We start from the raw sequence: 17,147 nt of genomic DNA on the forward strand, positions 1-17,147 counted from the left end.
AAATTAAGCACAAAGACTAGTGTGTTAAAGAGCAAAGCTGTTCTTACAAAAATGACTTTAATTAAACCTGGGGCAGAAAATCAACTCATATGTACAAAACACTATCCATATACAAAATAACATAAATTTTACAATGAACACTAAAATCAAATAATAAAAAGCTGAAAATGAGATACCTTGTGATTTGTTAACATCTTTGATGATTTTCTGAAGTTCTTTCAATTCTATATCAAGTTCATCATAGTTTAGTTCTCTAGATTCAACTTTTGGAGCTTGGAACAAAGAAGGGTCTGTTCCCAGGTATGAACACTGCAAGTGACCATCATCACTCAGAGTGACTACCACTCCCTTTAAATCACTACAAAAAAGAAGAGAAAATGAGATATATTTAAATTTTTGGTGGACTTAGATTTAATCTAGACCAACTAGATTTTTATTCAATTCAGCTTCAACATACCATTAGAAAATGACTACATGATGCATCTATTTCTAAAGCTTTATATCAAGGGCTCAATTTAAATGTTTCAAACATGATTTACATTTACAGAAGTACTCCTAATGTAACAATTTATTGCAGGAGATAAAAGACAATTATTATTAAAGCTGCCACTTTTGGAGATATAACTACATGGCAACTCCTGCTCTAAGAGCTTTTCAAGCTCTTACTTGTATCATTCAATCCTCACTGTACCTCCCACTTGGCAGATTCATAATAAGCAGTGAACAACACGTATGGAGCTACAATGGATCAAGAGCTAGGCTGCTGGCTGCCTGAAGACTAGGGCTGAGGCACAGGAGGGAAGATGGGACAACCCAAGGGAATGGCCAGGTTAGCGGAGGAAGCCCTAATAGAGCTTTAGGAGAAATGTGACCCCTGCTCTTTTCCTTTTCCTTCTCTCTACCCTTGGGACACACACTTCTGCTTCCTCCCCAGGTCCACTCACCATGGTTTCCTTCACACATACTCCTACTCAAGTAGCTCTCTGGTCTGTTCTCTCTTTCCCTTCACTCTTAGATAGATGTATCCCGTTTTCTCATTGAGTAGGTCTTTCTCTATCACTCTTCTCATCCTGATTATCTCTTTCCCTCCCCATCCTTTTACTCGTCCTTCTCTCTTAGGCTCCCTTATCTCTGTTATTCTCTAGAAATAGCCATAATATATAAATTATAGATAACTTGAGCATAAATGCTTAAAAATAAAAGTTGTACATTTTCCTGAACTTGCTATAAAAAGTAGTTGAGATGAACAATATTTGCTTCTTGCCTACCTTGCCCATAGGGAAAAAAATTCAATATCGTCATAAGTCATTTTGAACTGATATACAATGAATGTTTTAGTTTTATTTGTTGTGTTTTTCTATTGGCCTTTGAGTTAAAAAAAAAAAGTTTTCCAACCCTGTTCTAAAGGTTAAATGTTAATTAAAAATAACAGAAAACGTGAGAGAGAAAAGAACTTAAAAAGAAATGTTGCTATTTATCTGAAGAAAAGGAGCTAAGGTATATAAGGGTCTAGGACTCACTCAGAACGAATAGGACTTTTAAAACTCCCCAACTTTGGGTCACAGCAAGTGGTCAGCTCATTAACCCAAAAGCTCAACTTGAGAATCAATACTACCATTGCGCAATCCTTCCCATAAGGTGGCCACCAGCAACCACTTTACCACCTGCCTTCCAACACAATATTCCTATACATACTTTCTCCAGGACTTATACATAATTCTTGTAATGTGACTTCAGAAAAATAAAAAAATAGATTGGTATCACTGATTCAACAGCTAAAAAACTAGCTAAAAGCTAAAAAGAGGACTTGAGTTTTAGCTCTGACTCTGCCCTATGTAGCTGAGTCAACTTGGAGAAGTCTTCCTAAATGTTCTTATGTCTAAAACGAGAAGGTGAAACCAGATGATCCTCAAAGCTCTTTAGGTTTAATAAACTGGTTCTGTCAACCTAGCTCAGAAAATAAATACTCCCAAATAAAATTATTTTCCTGAAATAAAATGTTTTCACCCCTTTAGTAGCTCTGGGCCTGACCCTTTCTTTGCAGGCAACTGAAGCCACCTAGCGGCCATGGAAATCCCAACTTCCAGCTCAGACGAGCCCATTTCAAGAGGGCAAACCTCTGTCCCCATTGAGTTAGTTGTGACTGTAGTCTGTTCCCCATTCCACCCAAACCTACTGAAATCTGGGAACACAATAAATCCTAAGGAAACACTAGGAAACTAAGACAGCTTCTCAGATAATGTGAGGATCATCAGTTCTTTGAATCCAAAATGGTATTTCCATTACATCCTCACCCTTTGAGTGGTCCATAATAAAGGAAACCTAGCATGAGCCAATGCAAGTATACCCCACTATCCAAATTTATTTGGTCTTTGAATTGGATAGCTTATTATAGAATCAGTTTCATCCCACTGTTTTAGATGGCAGATAGCAACAATTTAGACACAGGGGATTATCTAAAAATTTATCCAAACCTATTAAGTTTCTGAGTTCAGATAGAGTTTGAATAGTAGTGTAGGCACATACTTCTTCTGTGTCTCAAAAAGAAAAAATTCTTTACTGGTGTTTTGAGCTGTCTAAACAGAAAAGGGAGGAGCCAGGGTCTTTCTCCACTGAAAGAGCTTATTAACAAGGGTCACCAGAATGTCTTAACATTAAATTACAAAACTTAAGCAATTTACTTTTTTCCTATCACAATGGCATTAGGGCCATTATATACAATTTAGATCAAATAACAGGAATTCAGATAAGCTGAATTCATTTAACATTGCCTGTTTTATTCCATAGGAACACTAACACAAGCTCTAAAAACTTTAGAATAAAGCAATGAAATTTCTGTCTAAAACATCTATGACAGGACAAGCACTCTGACACAGGCCTATAAGCACTATTTAATATATAAATAATGTCATTACTTTGTATCTTAAATGTAAAGCAAAATTTAAAAAATATATATATATATATATATTTGTGTATGTATATATATAGTTCCTAAAGTTAAGCCCAACTTCAGTATAAAGCCCAATTTAAGTATAAAAGAAAAACACAATCAAGATTTTTTTAATCTTTCTACTTAAAGATCATTTTTTAAACAACATTGTCCATGTGAATTAATGTGTAAAATTTTGTGAGTGATAGAATTTTATGTTGGAAGAAACCATCAAATAAATCAAGTATTGTGTACCTTATTACTTGCATCTTTAAAGTAGAGTTAACAGTGCCAAAATGAAGGTCTCTAGATTATTCTGGTCTTTGAAATACATCAACTAAATCAAGGAACCAGAACAATGTATTTTATGAGGACTCAAGGTCAAAGATGTTGTATTGCTAAGACATAATAATTCTGTGATTTTAGCAATGGGGCATGAAATTAAACAATAGAATTAGCTCAGGAATCTGAAAGTAATTGTTTCATCACTCAGTAAACAGATCCTGGTCTTAACAATACATTCAAACAAAATTCCAGATGGATTTTAAAAGTTAAATTTAAAAATATGAAACTACAAAAATATTTATCTGCCCTTGGGATGGAAAGAACTTCTGCTGCAAGAAAGCAATAGAGGAAACTACAAAGCAAAGGATTTCTAAATTAAACCAGAAAAAATATTTTAAACTTGTTATATGCTTTAAAAATACATGACAATAAAAAGAACAAAAGACAAACAAACTGGGAAAACCTTGGCAACCAACATAAAATATATGATTTAAGTTGAACCCGATGAAGTTGTGGATATTCAACTGTTTTTGACCTATAAAAACAATTTTATATGCTTCACCTAGTAAGTAAAGAATTCTTACAAATCAATGAAAATGAGTATATCCCAAAAGGAAAAGGTCAAAAGAAATGTACAAGTCACTTGAATCAGCAACTTAAAGGTTAAATAAACTATGGAATTAAATCTTATCTAGTTCTCTTTTTCTGACAAAGCCAGTCTATAAAATGAGCAACCTGAAAGTATTTTGAGCTCAAAAGATAAAAAATGAACACATTCTGTTGCTAATATAATAAAACAAATGAATAATAGCTTTAAAAACAAATGAAAAGAGCATGCACTGAATCTAAAGGTTCTTGTCCAGCCACACTTTATACAAAATAGAAATATTTTAAATTATCAAAGTCTGGTTTTTATTATGATATATATATCAAAGAAATCTTAAAAACTTAAATACTATTTATTGCACCCAATTTTTACTCTGCCTCAGTAAGGAGCACGTGATTTAAAGGCACTTCTCTTAAGTACAGCGCACAGAGTCAGTGCAGGCAGCTCTTCCTCAGCCCCATCAGGCTAGACTTGGTCGCTTGAATATATCTGGAGTCACTTCATCATCATTTATTTAAGATAGGCTTATTAAGCATCTGCTACACAGGAGTTACAAAGGCAAATAAGATTTGGTGCTTGCCCCATAAAAAAAAAACTCTGGTGTAGTTGTAAAGGAAAACCTATTAAAAAAAAATAGCAATGGCAATAGAACATGGCAGATGCCATAAGAAGAGTGCAGTGCAGTGACCATACAAGAAAGAGCACAGCAAGGCTTCACTGGGCAGAAGACGCAGAAGGTAGATCCTGACCTACAAGTAGATCCTCAGAGATTGAAAAAAAAGTGAACAGGGACTTCCCTGGTGGTGTAGTGGCTAAGAATCTGCCTGCTAATGCAGGGGACACAGGTTCAATCCCTGGGCCAGGAAGATCCCACAGGCTGCAGAGCAACTAAGCCCTTGTACCACAACTACTGAGCCTGCCCTCTAGAGCCTGCAAGCCACAACTACAGAGCCCATGTGCTGCAACTACTGAAGCCCATTTGCCTAGAGCCCATGCTCCACAACAAGGGAAGCCACTGCAATGAGAAGCCCAGGCACTGCAACAAAGAGTAGTCCCCACTTGCCACAACTAGAGAAAGCCCGTGCACAGCAATGAAGAAGACCCAAGGCAGCCAATAAATTAATTAATTAATAATTAATTAAAAGTGGACAGACTAAAAGCAGAGGACTCTGGCCTTGGTGAACTCTTTCCATCTCATAACTTTAAATACCTTTTTTGTGCCAGCTCCCATGTTTATATCTCCAAACAGACCTCTCTCCCAAAGTCCAACTGTGTATATCCAGCAGCCCACTTGATATCTCCAATTAGAAGACCAACAGATATTTAAAGCTGGACATGGCTACAACTGAGTTCCCTATTTTGGTTCCTCCTCTCCAACTCAAACCTGTTCCTCCTGCAGCCTTTCATCTTTCCAAGACAAGGAAATATATTACATAAGCAGTGAAACAAGAAGCTAGCTCAAAAAAAGTTCAGAGGGATGCAGAAATTACATAGAGTTAAATCATATACTCTCTTGTAAACTCTGCTAAAAATTGTGAATTTTATACTTAAGAAATAACAAAAGGTTTTAAAGTAGAAGAGTAAGAGGTAACGTTCTGATTCATCTTTGACAAAGATCTCTTCTGACTGGAATGTGGATAGACCACTCTGGGTGGGGTTAATACAGGAAGTCCAAGCAAGGATGATTGGAATGGAGAGAAGGGGATAGATCAAAACATACTTAGAAGATATAATCACATTATCTAATTTAATCCCCCCAATTGCCTTATGAGGAAAAGGTATTGCCTCCACTTTACAAAAACAAAAAAGAAAAAAAAAGAATGAAACCAGAAAAAAGAAAATAATAAATTATGGTTACTAGGAGGTAATAAGCACAGCTGAGGAAACCTGCAGACTTTCTGGCCTCAGATTTGAAACTTTCCACATCTACATAGCTGCCCTCAGAAGGCAGCAAATGATGCTTCATACAGAATGATTTTTTAGAGGAGATTACGTATTCAGCAAACATAAAATGCTAAGAAACAGAATGATTTGACATTTAACTGAACTATACTTTAAATAAGCTATAGAAGGTTTTTTTCTCATTATTTTTCTAAGCACAGTGCCTAAATATTCAAGAGTCACATATGGCAAATAAAAGAGAAAAGGAAAAGAGACCAATTCCACACAAAATGTCATGTGAATGACATTTGCCTTTAATCTACAAAATTAAATACAAAATGATTACAGTTATTTCCTCATGTTGAGATGAAATTTGCTGACACAACCATTTGGAATTCAGTAGTAAAGGCATATTTGATAGCCATTTAGAAGTTAGTATTGTCAGCAGGTTCCAACTCTTTACATTTAGATAAAATTTTAAATCTCTTTGGATGAGGGTTATTAATTGATAAAATTATGTGAGTGATAAAGCATATTAATGACTATCTACAGAATCTAACAGGAATGTGGCATTCTGGTTAGTTCTTGTGAAGACATCATGCCTTAAAAGAGAAGTAATTCTTATGCTAGAATTACCTCAAATTATATTTGTTCTTACGGTTAAACCAATTTTGGATTCTCTTATGCCTTTACCAAAATAATACTGAAACAGAAAACAAAAAGTAGGAAGGTGCATGATATTCATCTACTCTATTTTATAGACTATCTGCCTCTCATTTCTCCACTATATTTCATTTGCTCACCATTCATTCACTCATTCATTCATTCGTCAAATATTTTCAAACACCTGTTATATGCATGATACCATCTGAAGTGCTATAGACCACACACAAATCAGAAATTAGCTGAAAAAGATTGTAACCCTGTAAAAGAGTAAGACATGCACCTCGATAAGTATAACATCGAATGGAAAACATAAGAGCCATAAGACAAGTAGAAAAAGCAAGCACGCCAGAACACTGATACTTGGTGAAGCTGAGCACTGGTTACAAGAGAGTTCATGATACCACCCACTTACTTTGTATATATTTAAACTTTTCCATAATAAAAAACTGGGGGATCAAAAAAGAAGCAAATAAAATATATACACATACGACTCAAATATGTACAAAATGATACCACCAACACAAAATACCTATAGTGATAATGTATAAAATCCACCTTGACATGACCTGGGTACCGCCTCACATTTTAGCACCCATTCCCACCCTTATTCAACCCTCCCCTCTATCCTGCCCATTTCTCTTTATCAGTGTGGTAGACTGAAAAGATGGCCCAATTTTTTTCCCTCTATGTATTCATGGCTCTTGAAATGTGACTTTATATCATCTCTTATCAAGAACTGAAGCCTATTCCTCCACCTTTTCAATCTGGACTGGACTGTGTCTTGCTTTGGCTAAGGGAATAATGAGAGCATCCTGGACTGGCTGTAAATCCAATTGTGTGTGTCCTTATAAGAGACAAAAAAGGAAAAGACATAGAGGAACACAGAGGAGAAGGCCAGATAAAGACAGAGGCAGAGACAGATTGGAGCAATGTATCTACAAACCAAGGAATAGCAAGGGCTGCCAGATGCTACCAGAAGTTAGAAGAGAGGCATGGAATACATTCTCCCTCAGAGCCTCCAAAGGGAAACATCCTGTTGACACCTTCATTTTGGACTTCTGTCCTCCAGAACTGTGAAATCACAAATTTCTGTTGTTTTTAAGCACCAAGTTTGTTGTAATTTGTTACAGTAGGCCCAGATAAGCAATACACAAGTACAGAGCAGAAGAATCATCCAGCTAAATTTAGCTCTAAATTGACAATTCACAGAACCATGAGCTAAATAAATAGTTAGTTTTAAGCTACTAAGTTTTGAGATGATTTGTTACACAGCAAAGTTAACTGACACAATCAACCTTGTAAATACTGACTCCTCCTTTAAAAAGTACCTCTTCCATAGCCAATCTTATTACCTTCAAATTACCTTATTACCTTACTATACTTCTATAATAGCACCTACAAAATGTTATAGCATGTCTGAATTTTTGCATGTTTTTCACCTTTAACCAGGCTGTTAATTCCCTCAGGGCAGAAATTATGTGACATTGAATTTGTATCCCTCAGTGACAGACACAATGACTTCATCCATAATAAACTTTCCAAAAGAATTCAAAATTCACCTCTTTATAAGCAAATACAAAAATACCACATTCCATATACCAGTCAATAATTATAGACTAACAAGTAAATCCAGAAGACCTCTGTAATTGTCCATAATACTTTAAATGGAACCCTTGAGATCAATATAAGATAAACCCAACTTTATTATCTAATATCCCTTCCTTATTCCTTCGAATCATCAAATAATAAGGCAATGCCAAAAGGAGTGAGAAGATAGAGTATGCAGGTGGTAGCTCTAACCTGGCACTGAGCCTTGAACATATGAATGCCAAGAAAGCTAGTATGCAAATATATTCTCTCCCAAGGAAAAGAAGAACGTTTTCAAAAGTAAAAGTTCAAAGCAATGAATCTTTCCATAAATAAAACTAGATGTTGGAGTCCTTCCCTGATCCATGAAAGAAGACATGACTCGGTGCCATAATTTTCTAATGTATTAAGCTCTTACTGGAATTAAGTCAGGCATTAAGGAAACCACCTGTGTATTTTTAGCTCTTATGTGCTGAGAAGTTACTTTTGCAATTTTTAAAAATAATTAGGCCTTGTTTGTCCTTCTCCATATGACCATCTCTCAGGCAAAGCTTTGTATCAAAACATTTTGACACACATAGTTCGTAATGAATACAAAATCTGGGAGCAGGAAGAATCAAGCCTAGAAGCCAAGTTTCCTGATTCACAGTCAGGTATTTTTTTGCCCACTATTCCATGTTGACTTCCCTAGAATGGAAAATTTTAAACAATTTTTAAGGTATAATTTGAGGTTTGTGTAAATGGTTTTCAGTTATTATTGCTATCCACAATTAGCTTCCATAATCAAGAGCTGGATTATTTAATAGGAGAGACATGGTAATCAGAATGCCCAAGAAAAGGACAAGTGAGATGGAGGAGCTAAGGCCAGAGTCCAAAGATATCATAGTAGAAATAGCTCTGCAAAAAGAAGTTGTCACAGCAAATTGCAGAAATTACAGAGGTTGTAGTTAGATAGACTGAACAAAATACCTTTTGTAATAAATTTCTAAGCATCAAAAACTCAGACGTTAGCTTGTTCTTTCAAACATAGCTCTTATTAGACTTACTAGAAAGTCAACACAAGACTACTAAATCTGGCTAATTGTGTTCACAAGACTAAACAGGTAAATTGCAAACCAAAAAAAAAAAAAGATATTACTTCTAGAAGTGCCTATTTTGCACTGAGGAAGCAAAATATGTTTATAAGGACTTAACGCTAATTTCTTTCATTATTGAAAATTATGCATTTATTTAGCACTTACTGTATCCAGGCATCATTCTAGATGTTATAGATAGATAGGCAGGTTACACTGGTCATTTTTCTCAAAGAACTTAAACTACAGTGGCCATTACAGATATGTAAATCAAACAAGAATGCATGACATGTATGAGGCATGCTCTGATGAATGATGGATGTAAGCAAGGGAGCCAATAAAAACAAAGTGAAAGAACATCAAAATCAGATAGTGAGCAGAGAGAATGCTTTCTAGAGGAGATAACACAAGCAGGAATTGGGTAAAAGAAGGACTAGGGCATTCCAACAAAGCATTCTCCTTAAAGGGGACACACACACACACACACACACACACACAGACCCTACACAGAGTACAGGGCATTCAGGAAGTATTTTACTAAAGCCAGAACCAAATTAATACTCAACAAATATCTATTTGAGTATAAAAGATGTATCAGCAATAGTTCTCAAAGTGAGAATATCAGTGAAGAAATGACAAAAATTTCTGTCCTCTTGGAGCTCACATTCTAGTAAGGAGAGGAAAAACAATGAACAAAGAGACATAAATATATAATAAGTTCAAAGGTGACAGGTGCTACGAAGAAAAGGAAGCAGATAAAGTAAGACTCAAATTGGTCCTAGAAGGAAAGGCATGATTTGCATAGGCTGGGGAGGGCATTCCAGAACAGTGGAACAGCATAAGTTTAAGACACACCTGTTTCTATCAGCGAGAAAGTCTATTTCTCCTCAAGAAGATTCATATGGAAAAGTGGTTGGTGATAAAAATTAAAGATGATAAAAATATACAGGCTCTGAATGTCCTGCAAAGAACTGTAGACCTTACCCCACAAGCAATGGGAAACCAATGAAAGATCCCAATGGAGGAGAAACAATAAATTTTCTCAGTACTCCTCAATTTCATGTGGTATTTGACAGAATCAATCACGTCCTTCCCATTCACTCATTCCACAGGCACTCACTGTGCAGCTACATGATACTGCTGTGTTTAAAATAATGTTTTTTTAAGTAACACTATATTACATGTCATAAAAGCTTACAGAGGTGTGGTTCATCTCTGGTCACTAAGGAAAATATGTGCTTATATTCCTTTCTAGATAACACAAGATTCTATGTGCTAAGCAATATAATGAATGAACAAAATTCACTAGTAACATAGGCAGGAACATTATAAAATGTTAATATGGAGAGAAAAAGATGGCAGCGAAGTAGAGGGATGTGGAATGCATCCCTCTCCACAGATGCATTGGGAATGCACCGAAGGACGCAATAATTCCCACAGAGAACCAGCTGAACACCAGCAGACGACCTCGGACACCAGAGAGGACCACAAGGAGCCCGACAGAACCGGTAGGGAGGCATCTATGATGGCTCAAAGAGGGTGAAGCGGCGGAGCTGTGGCAGACGGGAGGGAGTGAGAAACATATGGAGGGTCCACACCAGAGCTCAGCACTCCCGGACTGAGACGTCGATCCACAGCTGAACAGAGGGTCTGGGGAGCGAGAGAGTGGGAACTGGAGAGCTGGTTCAGGGTGAGAAAAATTGTTGCCAGTAAGGTGACGGACCGAGAGGACAGGAGGGAAGAGGTCTGCGGCGAGGAGGGCCTGCCCCTGAGAGCTGCCCGGCCATGATGGCGGCTGGATGCTGCAGGCTCACGGGTGGGGCGGGGAGGAACCAAGGGCATAGCTTCTCTCTCTCTTTCGGCGCCTGCAGGGGGCAGTGGAGAGACGCCCTGTGGGCCATCTAAGGTGCTCAGGGATAACAAGTACCCTCAGGCACTCGGGCAGGGCTAGATTAAAACCCCTTGGAACACCAGCAGCAGGGAGGCTGCCGAGAAAAAAAAAAACAAAAAACGAGAGAGGCCCAAGACTTTCTGTTTACACCTGAGCTACCGGCATCCCTCTGCAACAGGCACCTCCAAGCCCGACTGAAACAACAGTGAGCCACTGCTCACTCACTCCCAGGGGAAGGAGCCACTATTGTACCCTCTCCCTCCCCACACACCGAGGCTTACAAACGAACAGTAAAGTAAGCTCTGCTGGTCACAGAATAATGCGAAAAAATCCAAGGCGATTAGAAGGACACTTACAGCTGAGACTCTAAGGAAACAGAAATATTAGTATCAATCCTATTGAACTGCTCCATTCTGGGATCAGTTCTGGATTTTTTTTTTCTTTTTCCCTTTATTAATTACGGTATTAGTCCTAAGGGATCTACAAGTTTTATAACATAATGTTTTTAATGCTATTTTTTACTCTATTTTTATTTTTTTGCCTTTTTATATACTTCTGTTTCTAGCTAAGTTTTTGGTAGTACGGACAATATATTTCTCATATTTTCCTTTCATCCCTATCTTTTATACATTTTTATTCCTTTCTTTTTATTTGCATATTTCCAACCACACTACGCTCTTCTGTTCCACTGTCTTGCATCCATTTTTAGTTTATTTTATCTTAACATAATTATAAGTACCACTATCGATCTGCTCAGACTCCTTGCTTTATTCTCCAGATGACGCACTGCCTTGGTATTTAATATTAGGTTTTTGTCTTTATCTTAGTTCTTAGTACAATTGTCTAATTTCATTCTGAGACTCTCCATTCTGTCTGGTGGTACTCTAGCTCTTTTTTATCTTGGATCCTAGCTTACAAAATCTCCCTGCATTAGTGTTTGTATGTGTAAGGTGTTATTTGTTTGTTTGTTTGTTTTTCCTTTTGTTTCTGATTTGTTCTGTTTCGGTTGTCAATTTCTGTTGGGTTTCTCTTTGAATATCTGATAGCATACTGGGGTTCTTCTGTCAGGTCTTTCCACAGCCTTATGTCCTAATGGATTCAGTAATTGCATGTCTTATACATGTACGTGTTTCCTAGACTTAGTATTTCTTTAACCCAACACTCGGACATTAGTCTGAGGCTTGGACAGTCTTCTATAAACACCCCTATCACCGGGACAAGCAACCCTAAAAGTTTGGACAACCAAGAGGAAACAAAGAAACACCATGCAGGCAAAAGAGCAGGAAAAAAACCCACAAGACCAAATAAATGAGGAGGAAATAGGAAAAAGGCCTGAAAAAGAACTCAGAGTAATGATAGTAAAAATGATACAAAATCTCGATAACAAAATAGAGAAAGTACAAGAAACAGTTCATAAGAACTCAGAAAAACAAACAGCAATGGATAACAAAATAACGGAAATTAAAAATACTCTAGATGCTATAACCAGCAGAATGACTGAGGCAGAAGAACGAATAAGTGAGCTGGAAGATAGAATGGGGGAAATAACTGCCACAGAGCAGGAAAAAGAAAAAAGAATAAAAAGAATAGAAGACAGTCTCAGAGACCTCAGTGATAACATTAAGTGTACCAACATTCAAATTATAGGCATCCCAGAAGAAGAAGAAAACAAGAAAGGGTCTGAGAAAATATTTGAAGAGGTTATAGTAGAAAACTTCCCCAACATGGGAAAGGAAATAATTCACCAAGTCCAAGAAGCACAGAGAGTCCCATACAGAATAAACCCAAGGAGAAATACACCAAGACACATATTAATCAAACTAATGACAATTAAACACAAAGAAAAAATATTAAAAGCAGCAAGAGAAAAGCAACAAACAACATATAAGGGAAAACCCATAAGGATAACAGCTGACCTTTCTACAGAAACTCTGCAGGCCAGAAGGGAATGGCAGGATATACTGAAAGTCCTCAAAGAGAGAAACCTACAGCCAAGAATACTCTACCCAGCAAGAATCTCATTCAGATTTGATGGAGAAGTCAAAAGCTTTCCAGACAAGCAAAAGTTCAGAGAATTCAGCACCACCAAACTAGCCTTACAACAAGTGCTAAAGGAACTTCTCTAAGTAGGAAACACAAGAAAAGGAAAACACCTGCAAATACAAACCCAAAACAATTAAGAAAATGGTAACTGGAACACAAATGTCAATAATCACTTTAAATGTAAATGGATTAAATGCTCCAACCAAAAGACACAGACTGGCTGAATGGATACAAAAACAAGACCCTTCTATATGCTGCCTACAAGAAACCCACTTCAGACCAAGGGACACATATAGACTGAAAGTCAAGGGATGGAAAAAGATATTCCATGCAAATGGAAGTCAAAAGAAAGCTGGAGTAGCAATACTCATATCAGACAAATTAGACTTGAAAGTAAAGACTATTACAAGAGACAAGGAAGGACACTACATAATGATCAAGGGATCCATTCAAGAAGAACAGATCACAATGGTAAATATCTATGCCCCCAACATAGGAGCACCTCAATACATAAGGCAAATGCTAACAGCTATAAAAGGGGACATCGACAGGAACACAATAATAGTGGGAGACTTGAACACCCCACTTACATCAATGGACAGATCATCCAAACAGAAAATAAACAAAGACACACAAGCTTTAAATGACACATTAGACCATCTCGACTTAATTGATATTTATAGGACATTCCATCCAAAAACGACAGACTACACTTTCTTCTCAAGTGCACATGGAACATTTTCCAGGATAGATCACACCTTGGGTCACAAATCAAACCTCAGCAAATTCAAGAAAATTGAAATCATATCAAGCATCTTCTCAGACCACAATGCCGTGAGACTAGATATCAATTACAGGAAAAAAACTGCAAAAAATACAAACACATGGAGGCTAAACAATTCACTCTTAAACAACCAAGAAATCACTAAAGAAATCAAAGAGGAAATCAAAAAATATCTAGAAACAAATGACAATGAAAACACAACAACCCAAAACCTATGGGACGCAGCAAAAGCAGTTCTAAGAGGGAAGTTTATAGCGATATAGTCCTACCTTAAGAAACAAGAAAATGATCGAATAAACAACCTAACCTTACACCTCAAACAATTAGAAAAAGAAGAACAAAGAAACCCCAAAGTGAGCAGAAGGAAAGAAATCATAAAGATCAGAGCAGAAATAAATGAAAAAGAAAGGAAGGAAGCCATAGCAAAAATTAATAAAACTAAAAGCTGGTTCTTTGAGAAGATTAACAAAATTGATAAACCATTAGCCAGACTCCTCAAGAAAAAAAGGGAGAAGATGCAAATCAACAGAATTAGAAATGAAAAGGAGAAGTCACAACGGACACCTCAGAAATACAAAACATCATGAGAGACTACTACAAGCAACTATATGCCAATCAATTGGATAACCTGGAAGAAATGGATACATTCTTAGAAAAATACAATCTTCCAAGACTGAACCAGGAAGAAATAGAAACCATGAACAGACCAATCACAAGTACAGAAATTGAGGCAGTGATTAAAAATCTCCCAACACACAAAAGCCCAGGACCAGATGGATTCATGGGCGAATTCTATCAAACATTTAGAGAAGAGCTAACACCTATCCTTCTCAAACTCTTCCAAAATATTGCAGAAGGAGGAACACTCCCAAACTCATTCTACGAGGCCACCATCACCCTGATACCAAAACCAGGCAAAGATGTCACAAAAAAAGAAAACTACAGACCAATATCACTGATGAATATAGATGCAAAAATCCTCAACAAAATACTAGCTAACAGAATCCAGCAGTACATTAAAAAAATCATACACCATGATCAACTGGGGTTTATCCCTGGGATGCAAGGATTCTTCAATATACGCAAATCAATCAATGTGATACATCATATCAACAACTTGAAGGATAAAAACCATATGATAATCTCAATAGATGCAGAAAAAGCTTTTAACAATGTTCAACATCCATTTATGATAAAAGCTCTCCAGAAAATGGGCATAGAAGGAAATTACCTCAACATCATAAAAGCCATATATGACAAACCAAAAGCCAACATTGTTCTCAATGGGGAAAAACTGAAAGAATTCCCTCTAAGAACAGGAACAAGACAAGGTGTCCACTCTCACCATTATTATTCAACATAGTTTTGGAAGTTTTGGTCACAGCAATCAGAGAAGAAAAAGAAATAAAAGGAATACAAATTGGAAAAGAAGAAGTAAAATTGTCACTCTTTGCACATGACATGATATTATATATAGAAAACCCTAAAGACTCTACCAGAAAACTGCTAGCACTCATTGATGAGTTTAGTAAAGTAGCAGGATACAAAATTAATGCACAGAAATCTCTTGCATTCCTATACACTAACAACAGAAGAGCAGAAAGAGAAATTAAGGAAACTCATTCACCATTGCAACAAAAAGAATAAAATACCTAGAAATAAACCTGCCTAAGGAGGCAAAATATCTGAAAGCAGAAAACTTTAAGACATTGATGAAAGAAATCAAAGACGACACAAACAGATGGAGGGACATACCATGTTCCTGGATTGGAAGAATCAACATCGTGAAAATGACTGTACTACCCAAAGCAATTTACAGATTCAATGCAATCCCCATCAAATTACCAATGGCATTTTTCACAGAACTAGAGCAAGAAATCTTAAGATTTGTATGGAAATGCAAAAGACCCCGAATAGCCAAAGCAATCTTGAGAAGGAAAAATGGAGTTGGTGGAATCAGGCTTCCTGACTTCAAACTATACTACAAGGCCATAGTGATCAAGACAGTAAGGTACTGGCACAAAAATAGAAAGGAAGATCAATGGAATAGAATAGAGAACTCAGAAGTAAGCCCAAACACATATGGGCACCTTATCTTTGACAAAGGAGGCACGAGTATACAATGGAAAAAAGACAGCCTCTTCAATAAGTGGTGCTGGGAAAATTGGACAGCTACATGTAAAAGAATGAAATTAGAACACTTCCTAACACCATACACAAAAATAAACTCCAAATGGATTAAAGACCTACATATAAGGCCAGACACTATAAAACTCCTCGAGGAAAACATAGGCAGAACACTCTATGACATCCATCAAAGCAAGATGCTTTTGGACCCACCTCCTAGAGTCATGGAAATCAAATCAAGAATAAACAAATGGGACCTCATGAAACTTAAAAGCTTTTACACAGCGAAAGAAACCATAAACAAGACTAAAAGGCAACCCTCAGAATGGGAAAAAATAGTTGCCTATGAAACAACGGACAAAGGATTAACCTCCAAAATATACAAGCAGATCATGCAGCTTCATACCAAAAAAGCAAATAACCCAATCCACAAATGGGCAGAAGACCTACATAGACATTTCTCCAAAGAAGACATACAGATGGCCAACAAACACATGAAAATATGCTCAACATCACTAATCATCAGAGAAATGCAAGTCAAAGCCACAATGAGGTATCACCTCACACCGATCAGAATGGCCACCATCACAAAATCTGGAAACAGCAAATGCTGGAGAGAGTGTGGAGAAAAGGGAACTCTCCTGCACTGTTGGTGGGAATGTAAGCTGGTACAGCCACTATGGAAAATGGTTTGGAGGTTCCTTAAAAAACTACAAATAGAACTACCATATGATCCAGTAATCCCACTACTAGGCATATACCCAGAGAAAACCATAATCCCAAAAGAAACATGTACCATAATGAACACATTGCAACACTATTTACAATAGACAGGACATGGGAGCAACGGAAATGCCCATCAACAAATGAATGGATAAAGAAGATGTGGCATATATATACAATGGAATATTACTCAGCTATAAAAAGGGATGAGATGGAGCTATATGTAATGAGCTGGATAGACCTAGAGTCTGTCATACAGAGTGAAGTAAGTCAGAAAGAGAAAGACAAATATTGTATGCTAACTCACATATACGGAATCTAAAAATGGTACTGATGAACTCAGTGACAAGACAAGAACAAAGACGCAGATGCAGAGAATGGACTGGAGAACTCAAGGTTTGGGGGGGTGGGGGGTGAAGGGGAAGCTGAGACAAAGCGAGAGAGTAGCACAGACATATATATACTACCAACTGTAAAATAGATAGCCAGTGGTAAGTTGTTGTATAACAAAGGGAGTCCATCTTGAGGATGGAAGATGCCTTAGAGGACTG

The 17,147-nt window shown here is 37.0% G+C and overlaps 1 protein-coding gene across 10 annotated transcripts in view; it reads right to left on the bottom strand.

The window, feature by feature from the left end:
- BBS9 (Bardet-Biedl syndrome 9) overlaps nucleotides 1–17,147 on the bottom strand; it is a 452,928-nt gene that overhangs the window by 278,563 nt on the left and 157,218 nt on the right. For all 10 annotated transcript variants that reach the window (XM_057732077.1, XM_057732081.1, XM_057732080.1 and 7 more), the window contains one exon: nucleotides 177–358. In XM_057732077.1, the coding sequence (XP_057588060.1) occupies nucleotides 177–358 (182 nt within the window). The remainder of the gene's footprint in view (nucleotides 1–176; nucleotides 359–17,147) is intronic.

Source organism: Hippopotamus amphibius, chromosome 4 (genome assembly GCF_030028045.1).
Source record: "Hippopotamus amphibius kiboko isolate mHipAmp2 chromosome 4, mHipAmp2.hap2, whole genome shotgun sequence".
NCBI lineage: Eukaryota > Metazoa > Chordata > Mammalia > Artiodactyla > Hippopotamidae > Hippopotamus > Hippopotamus amphibius.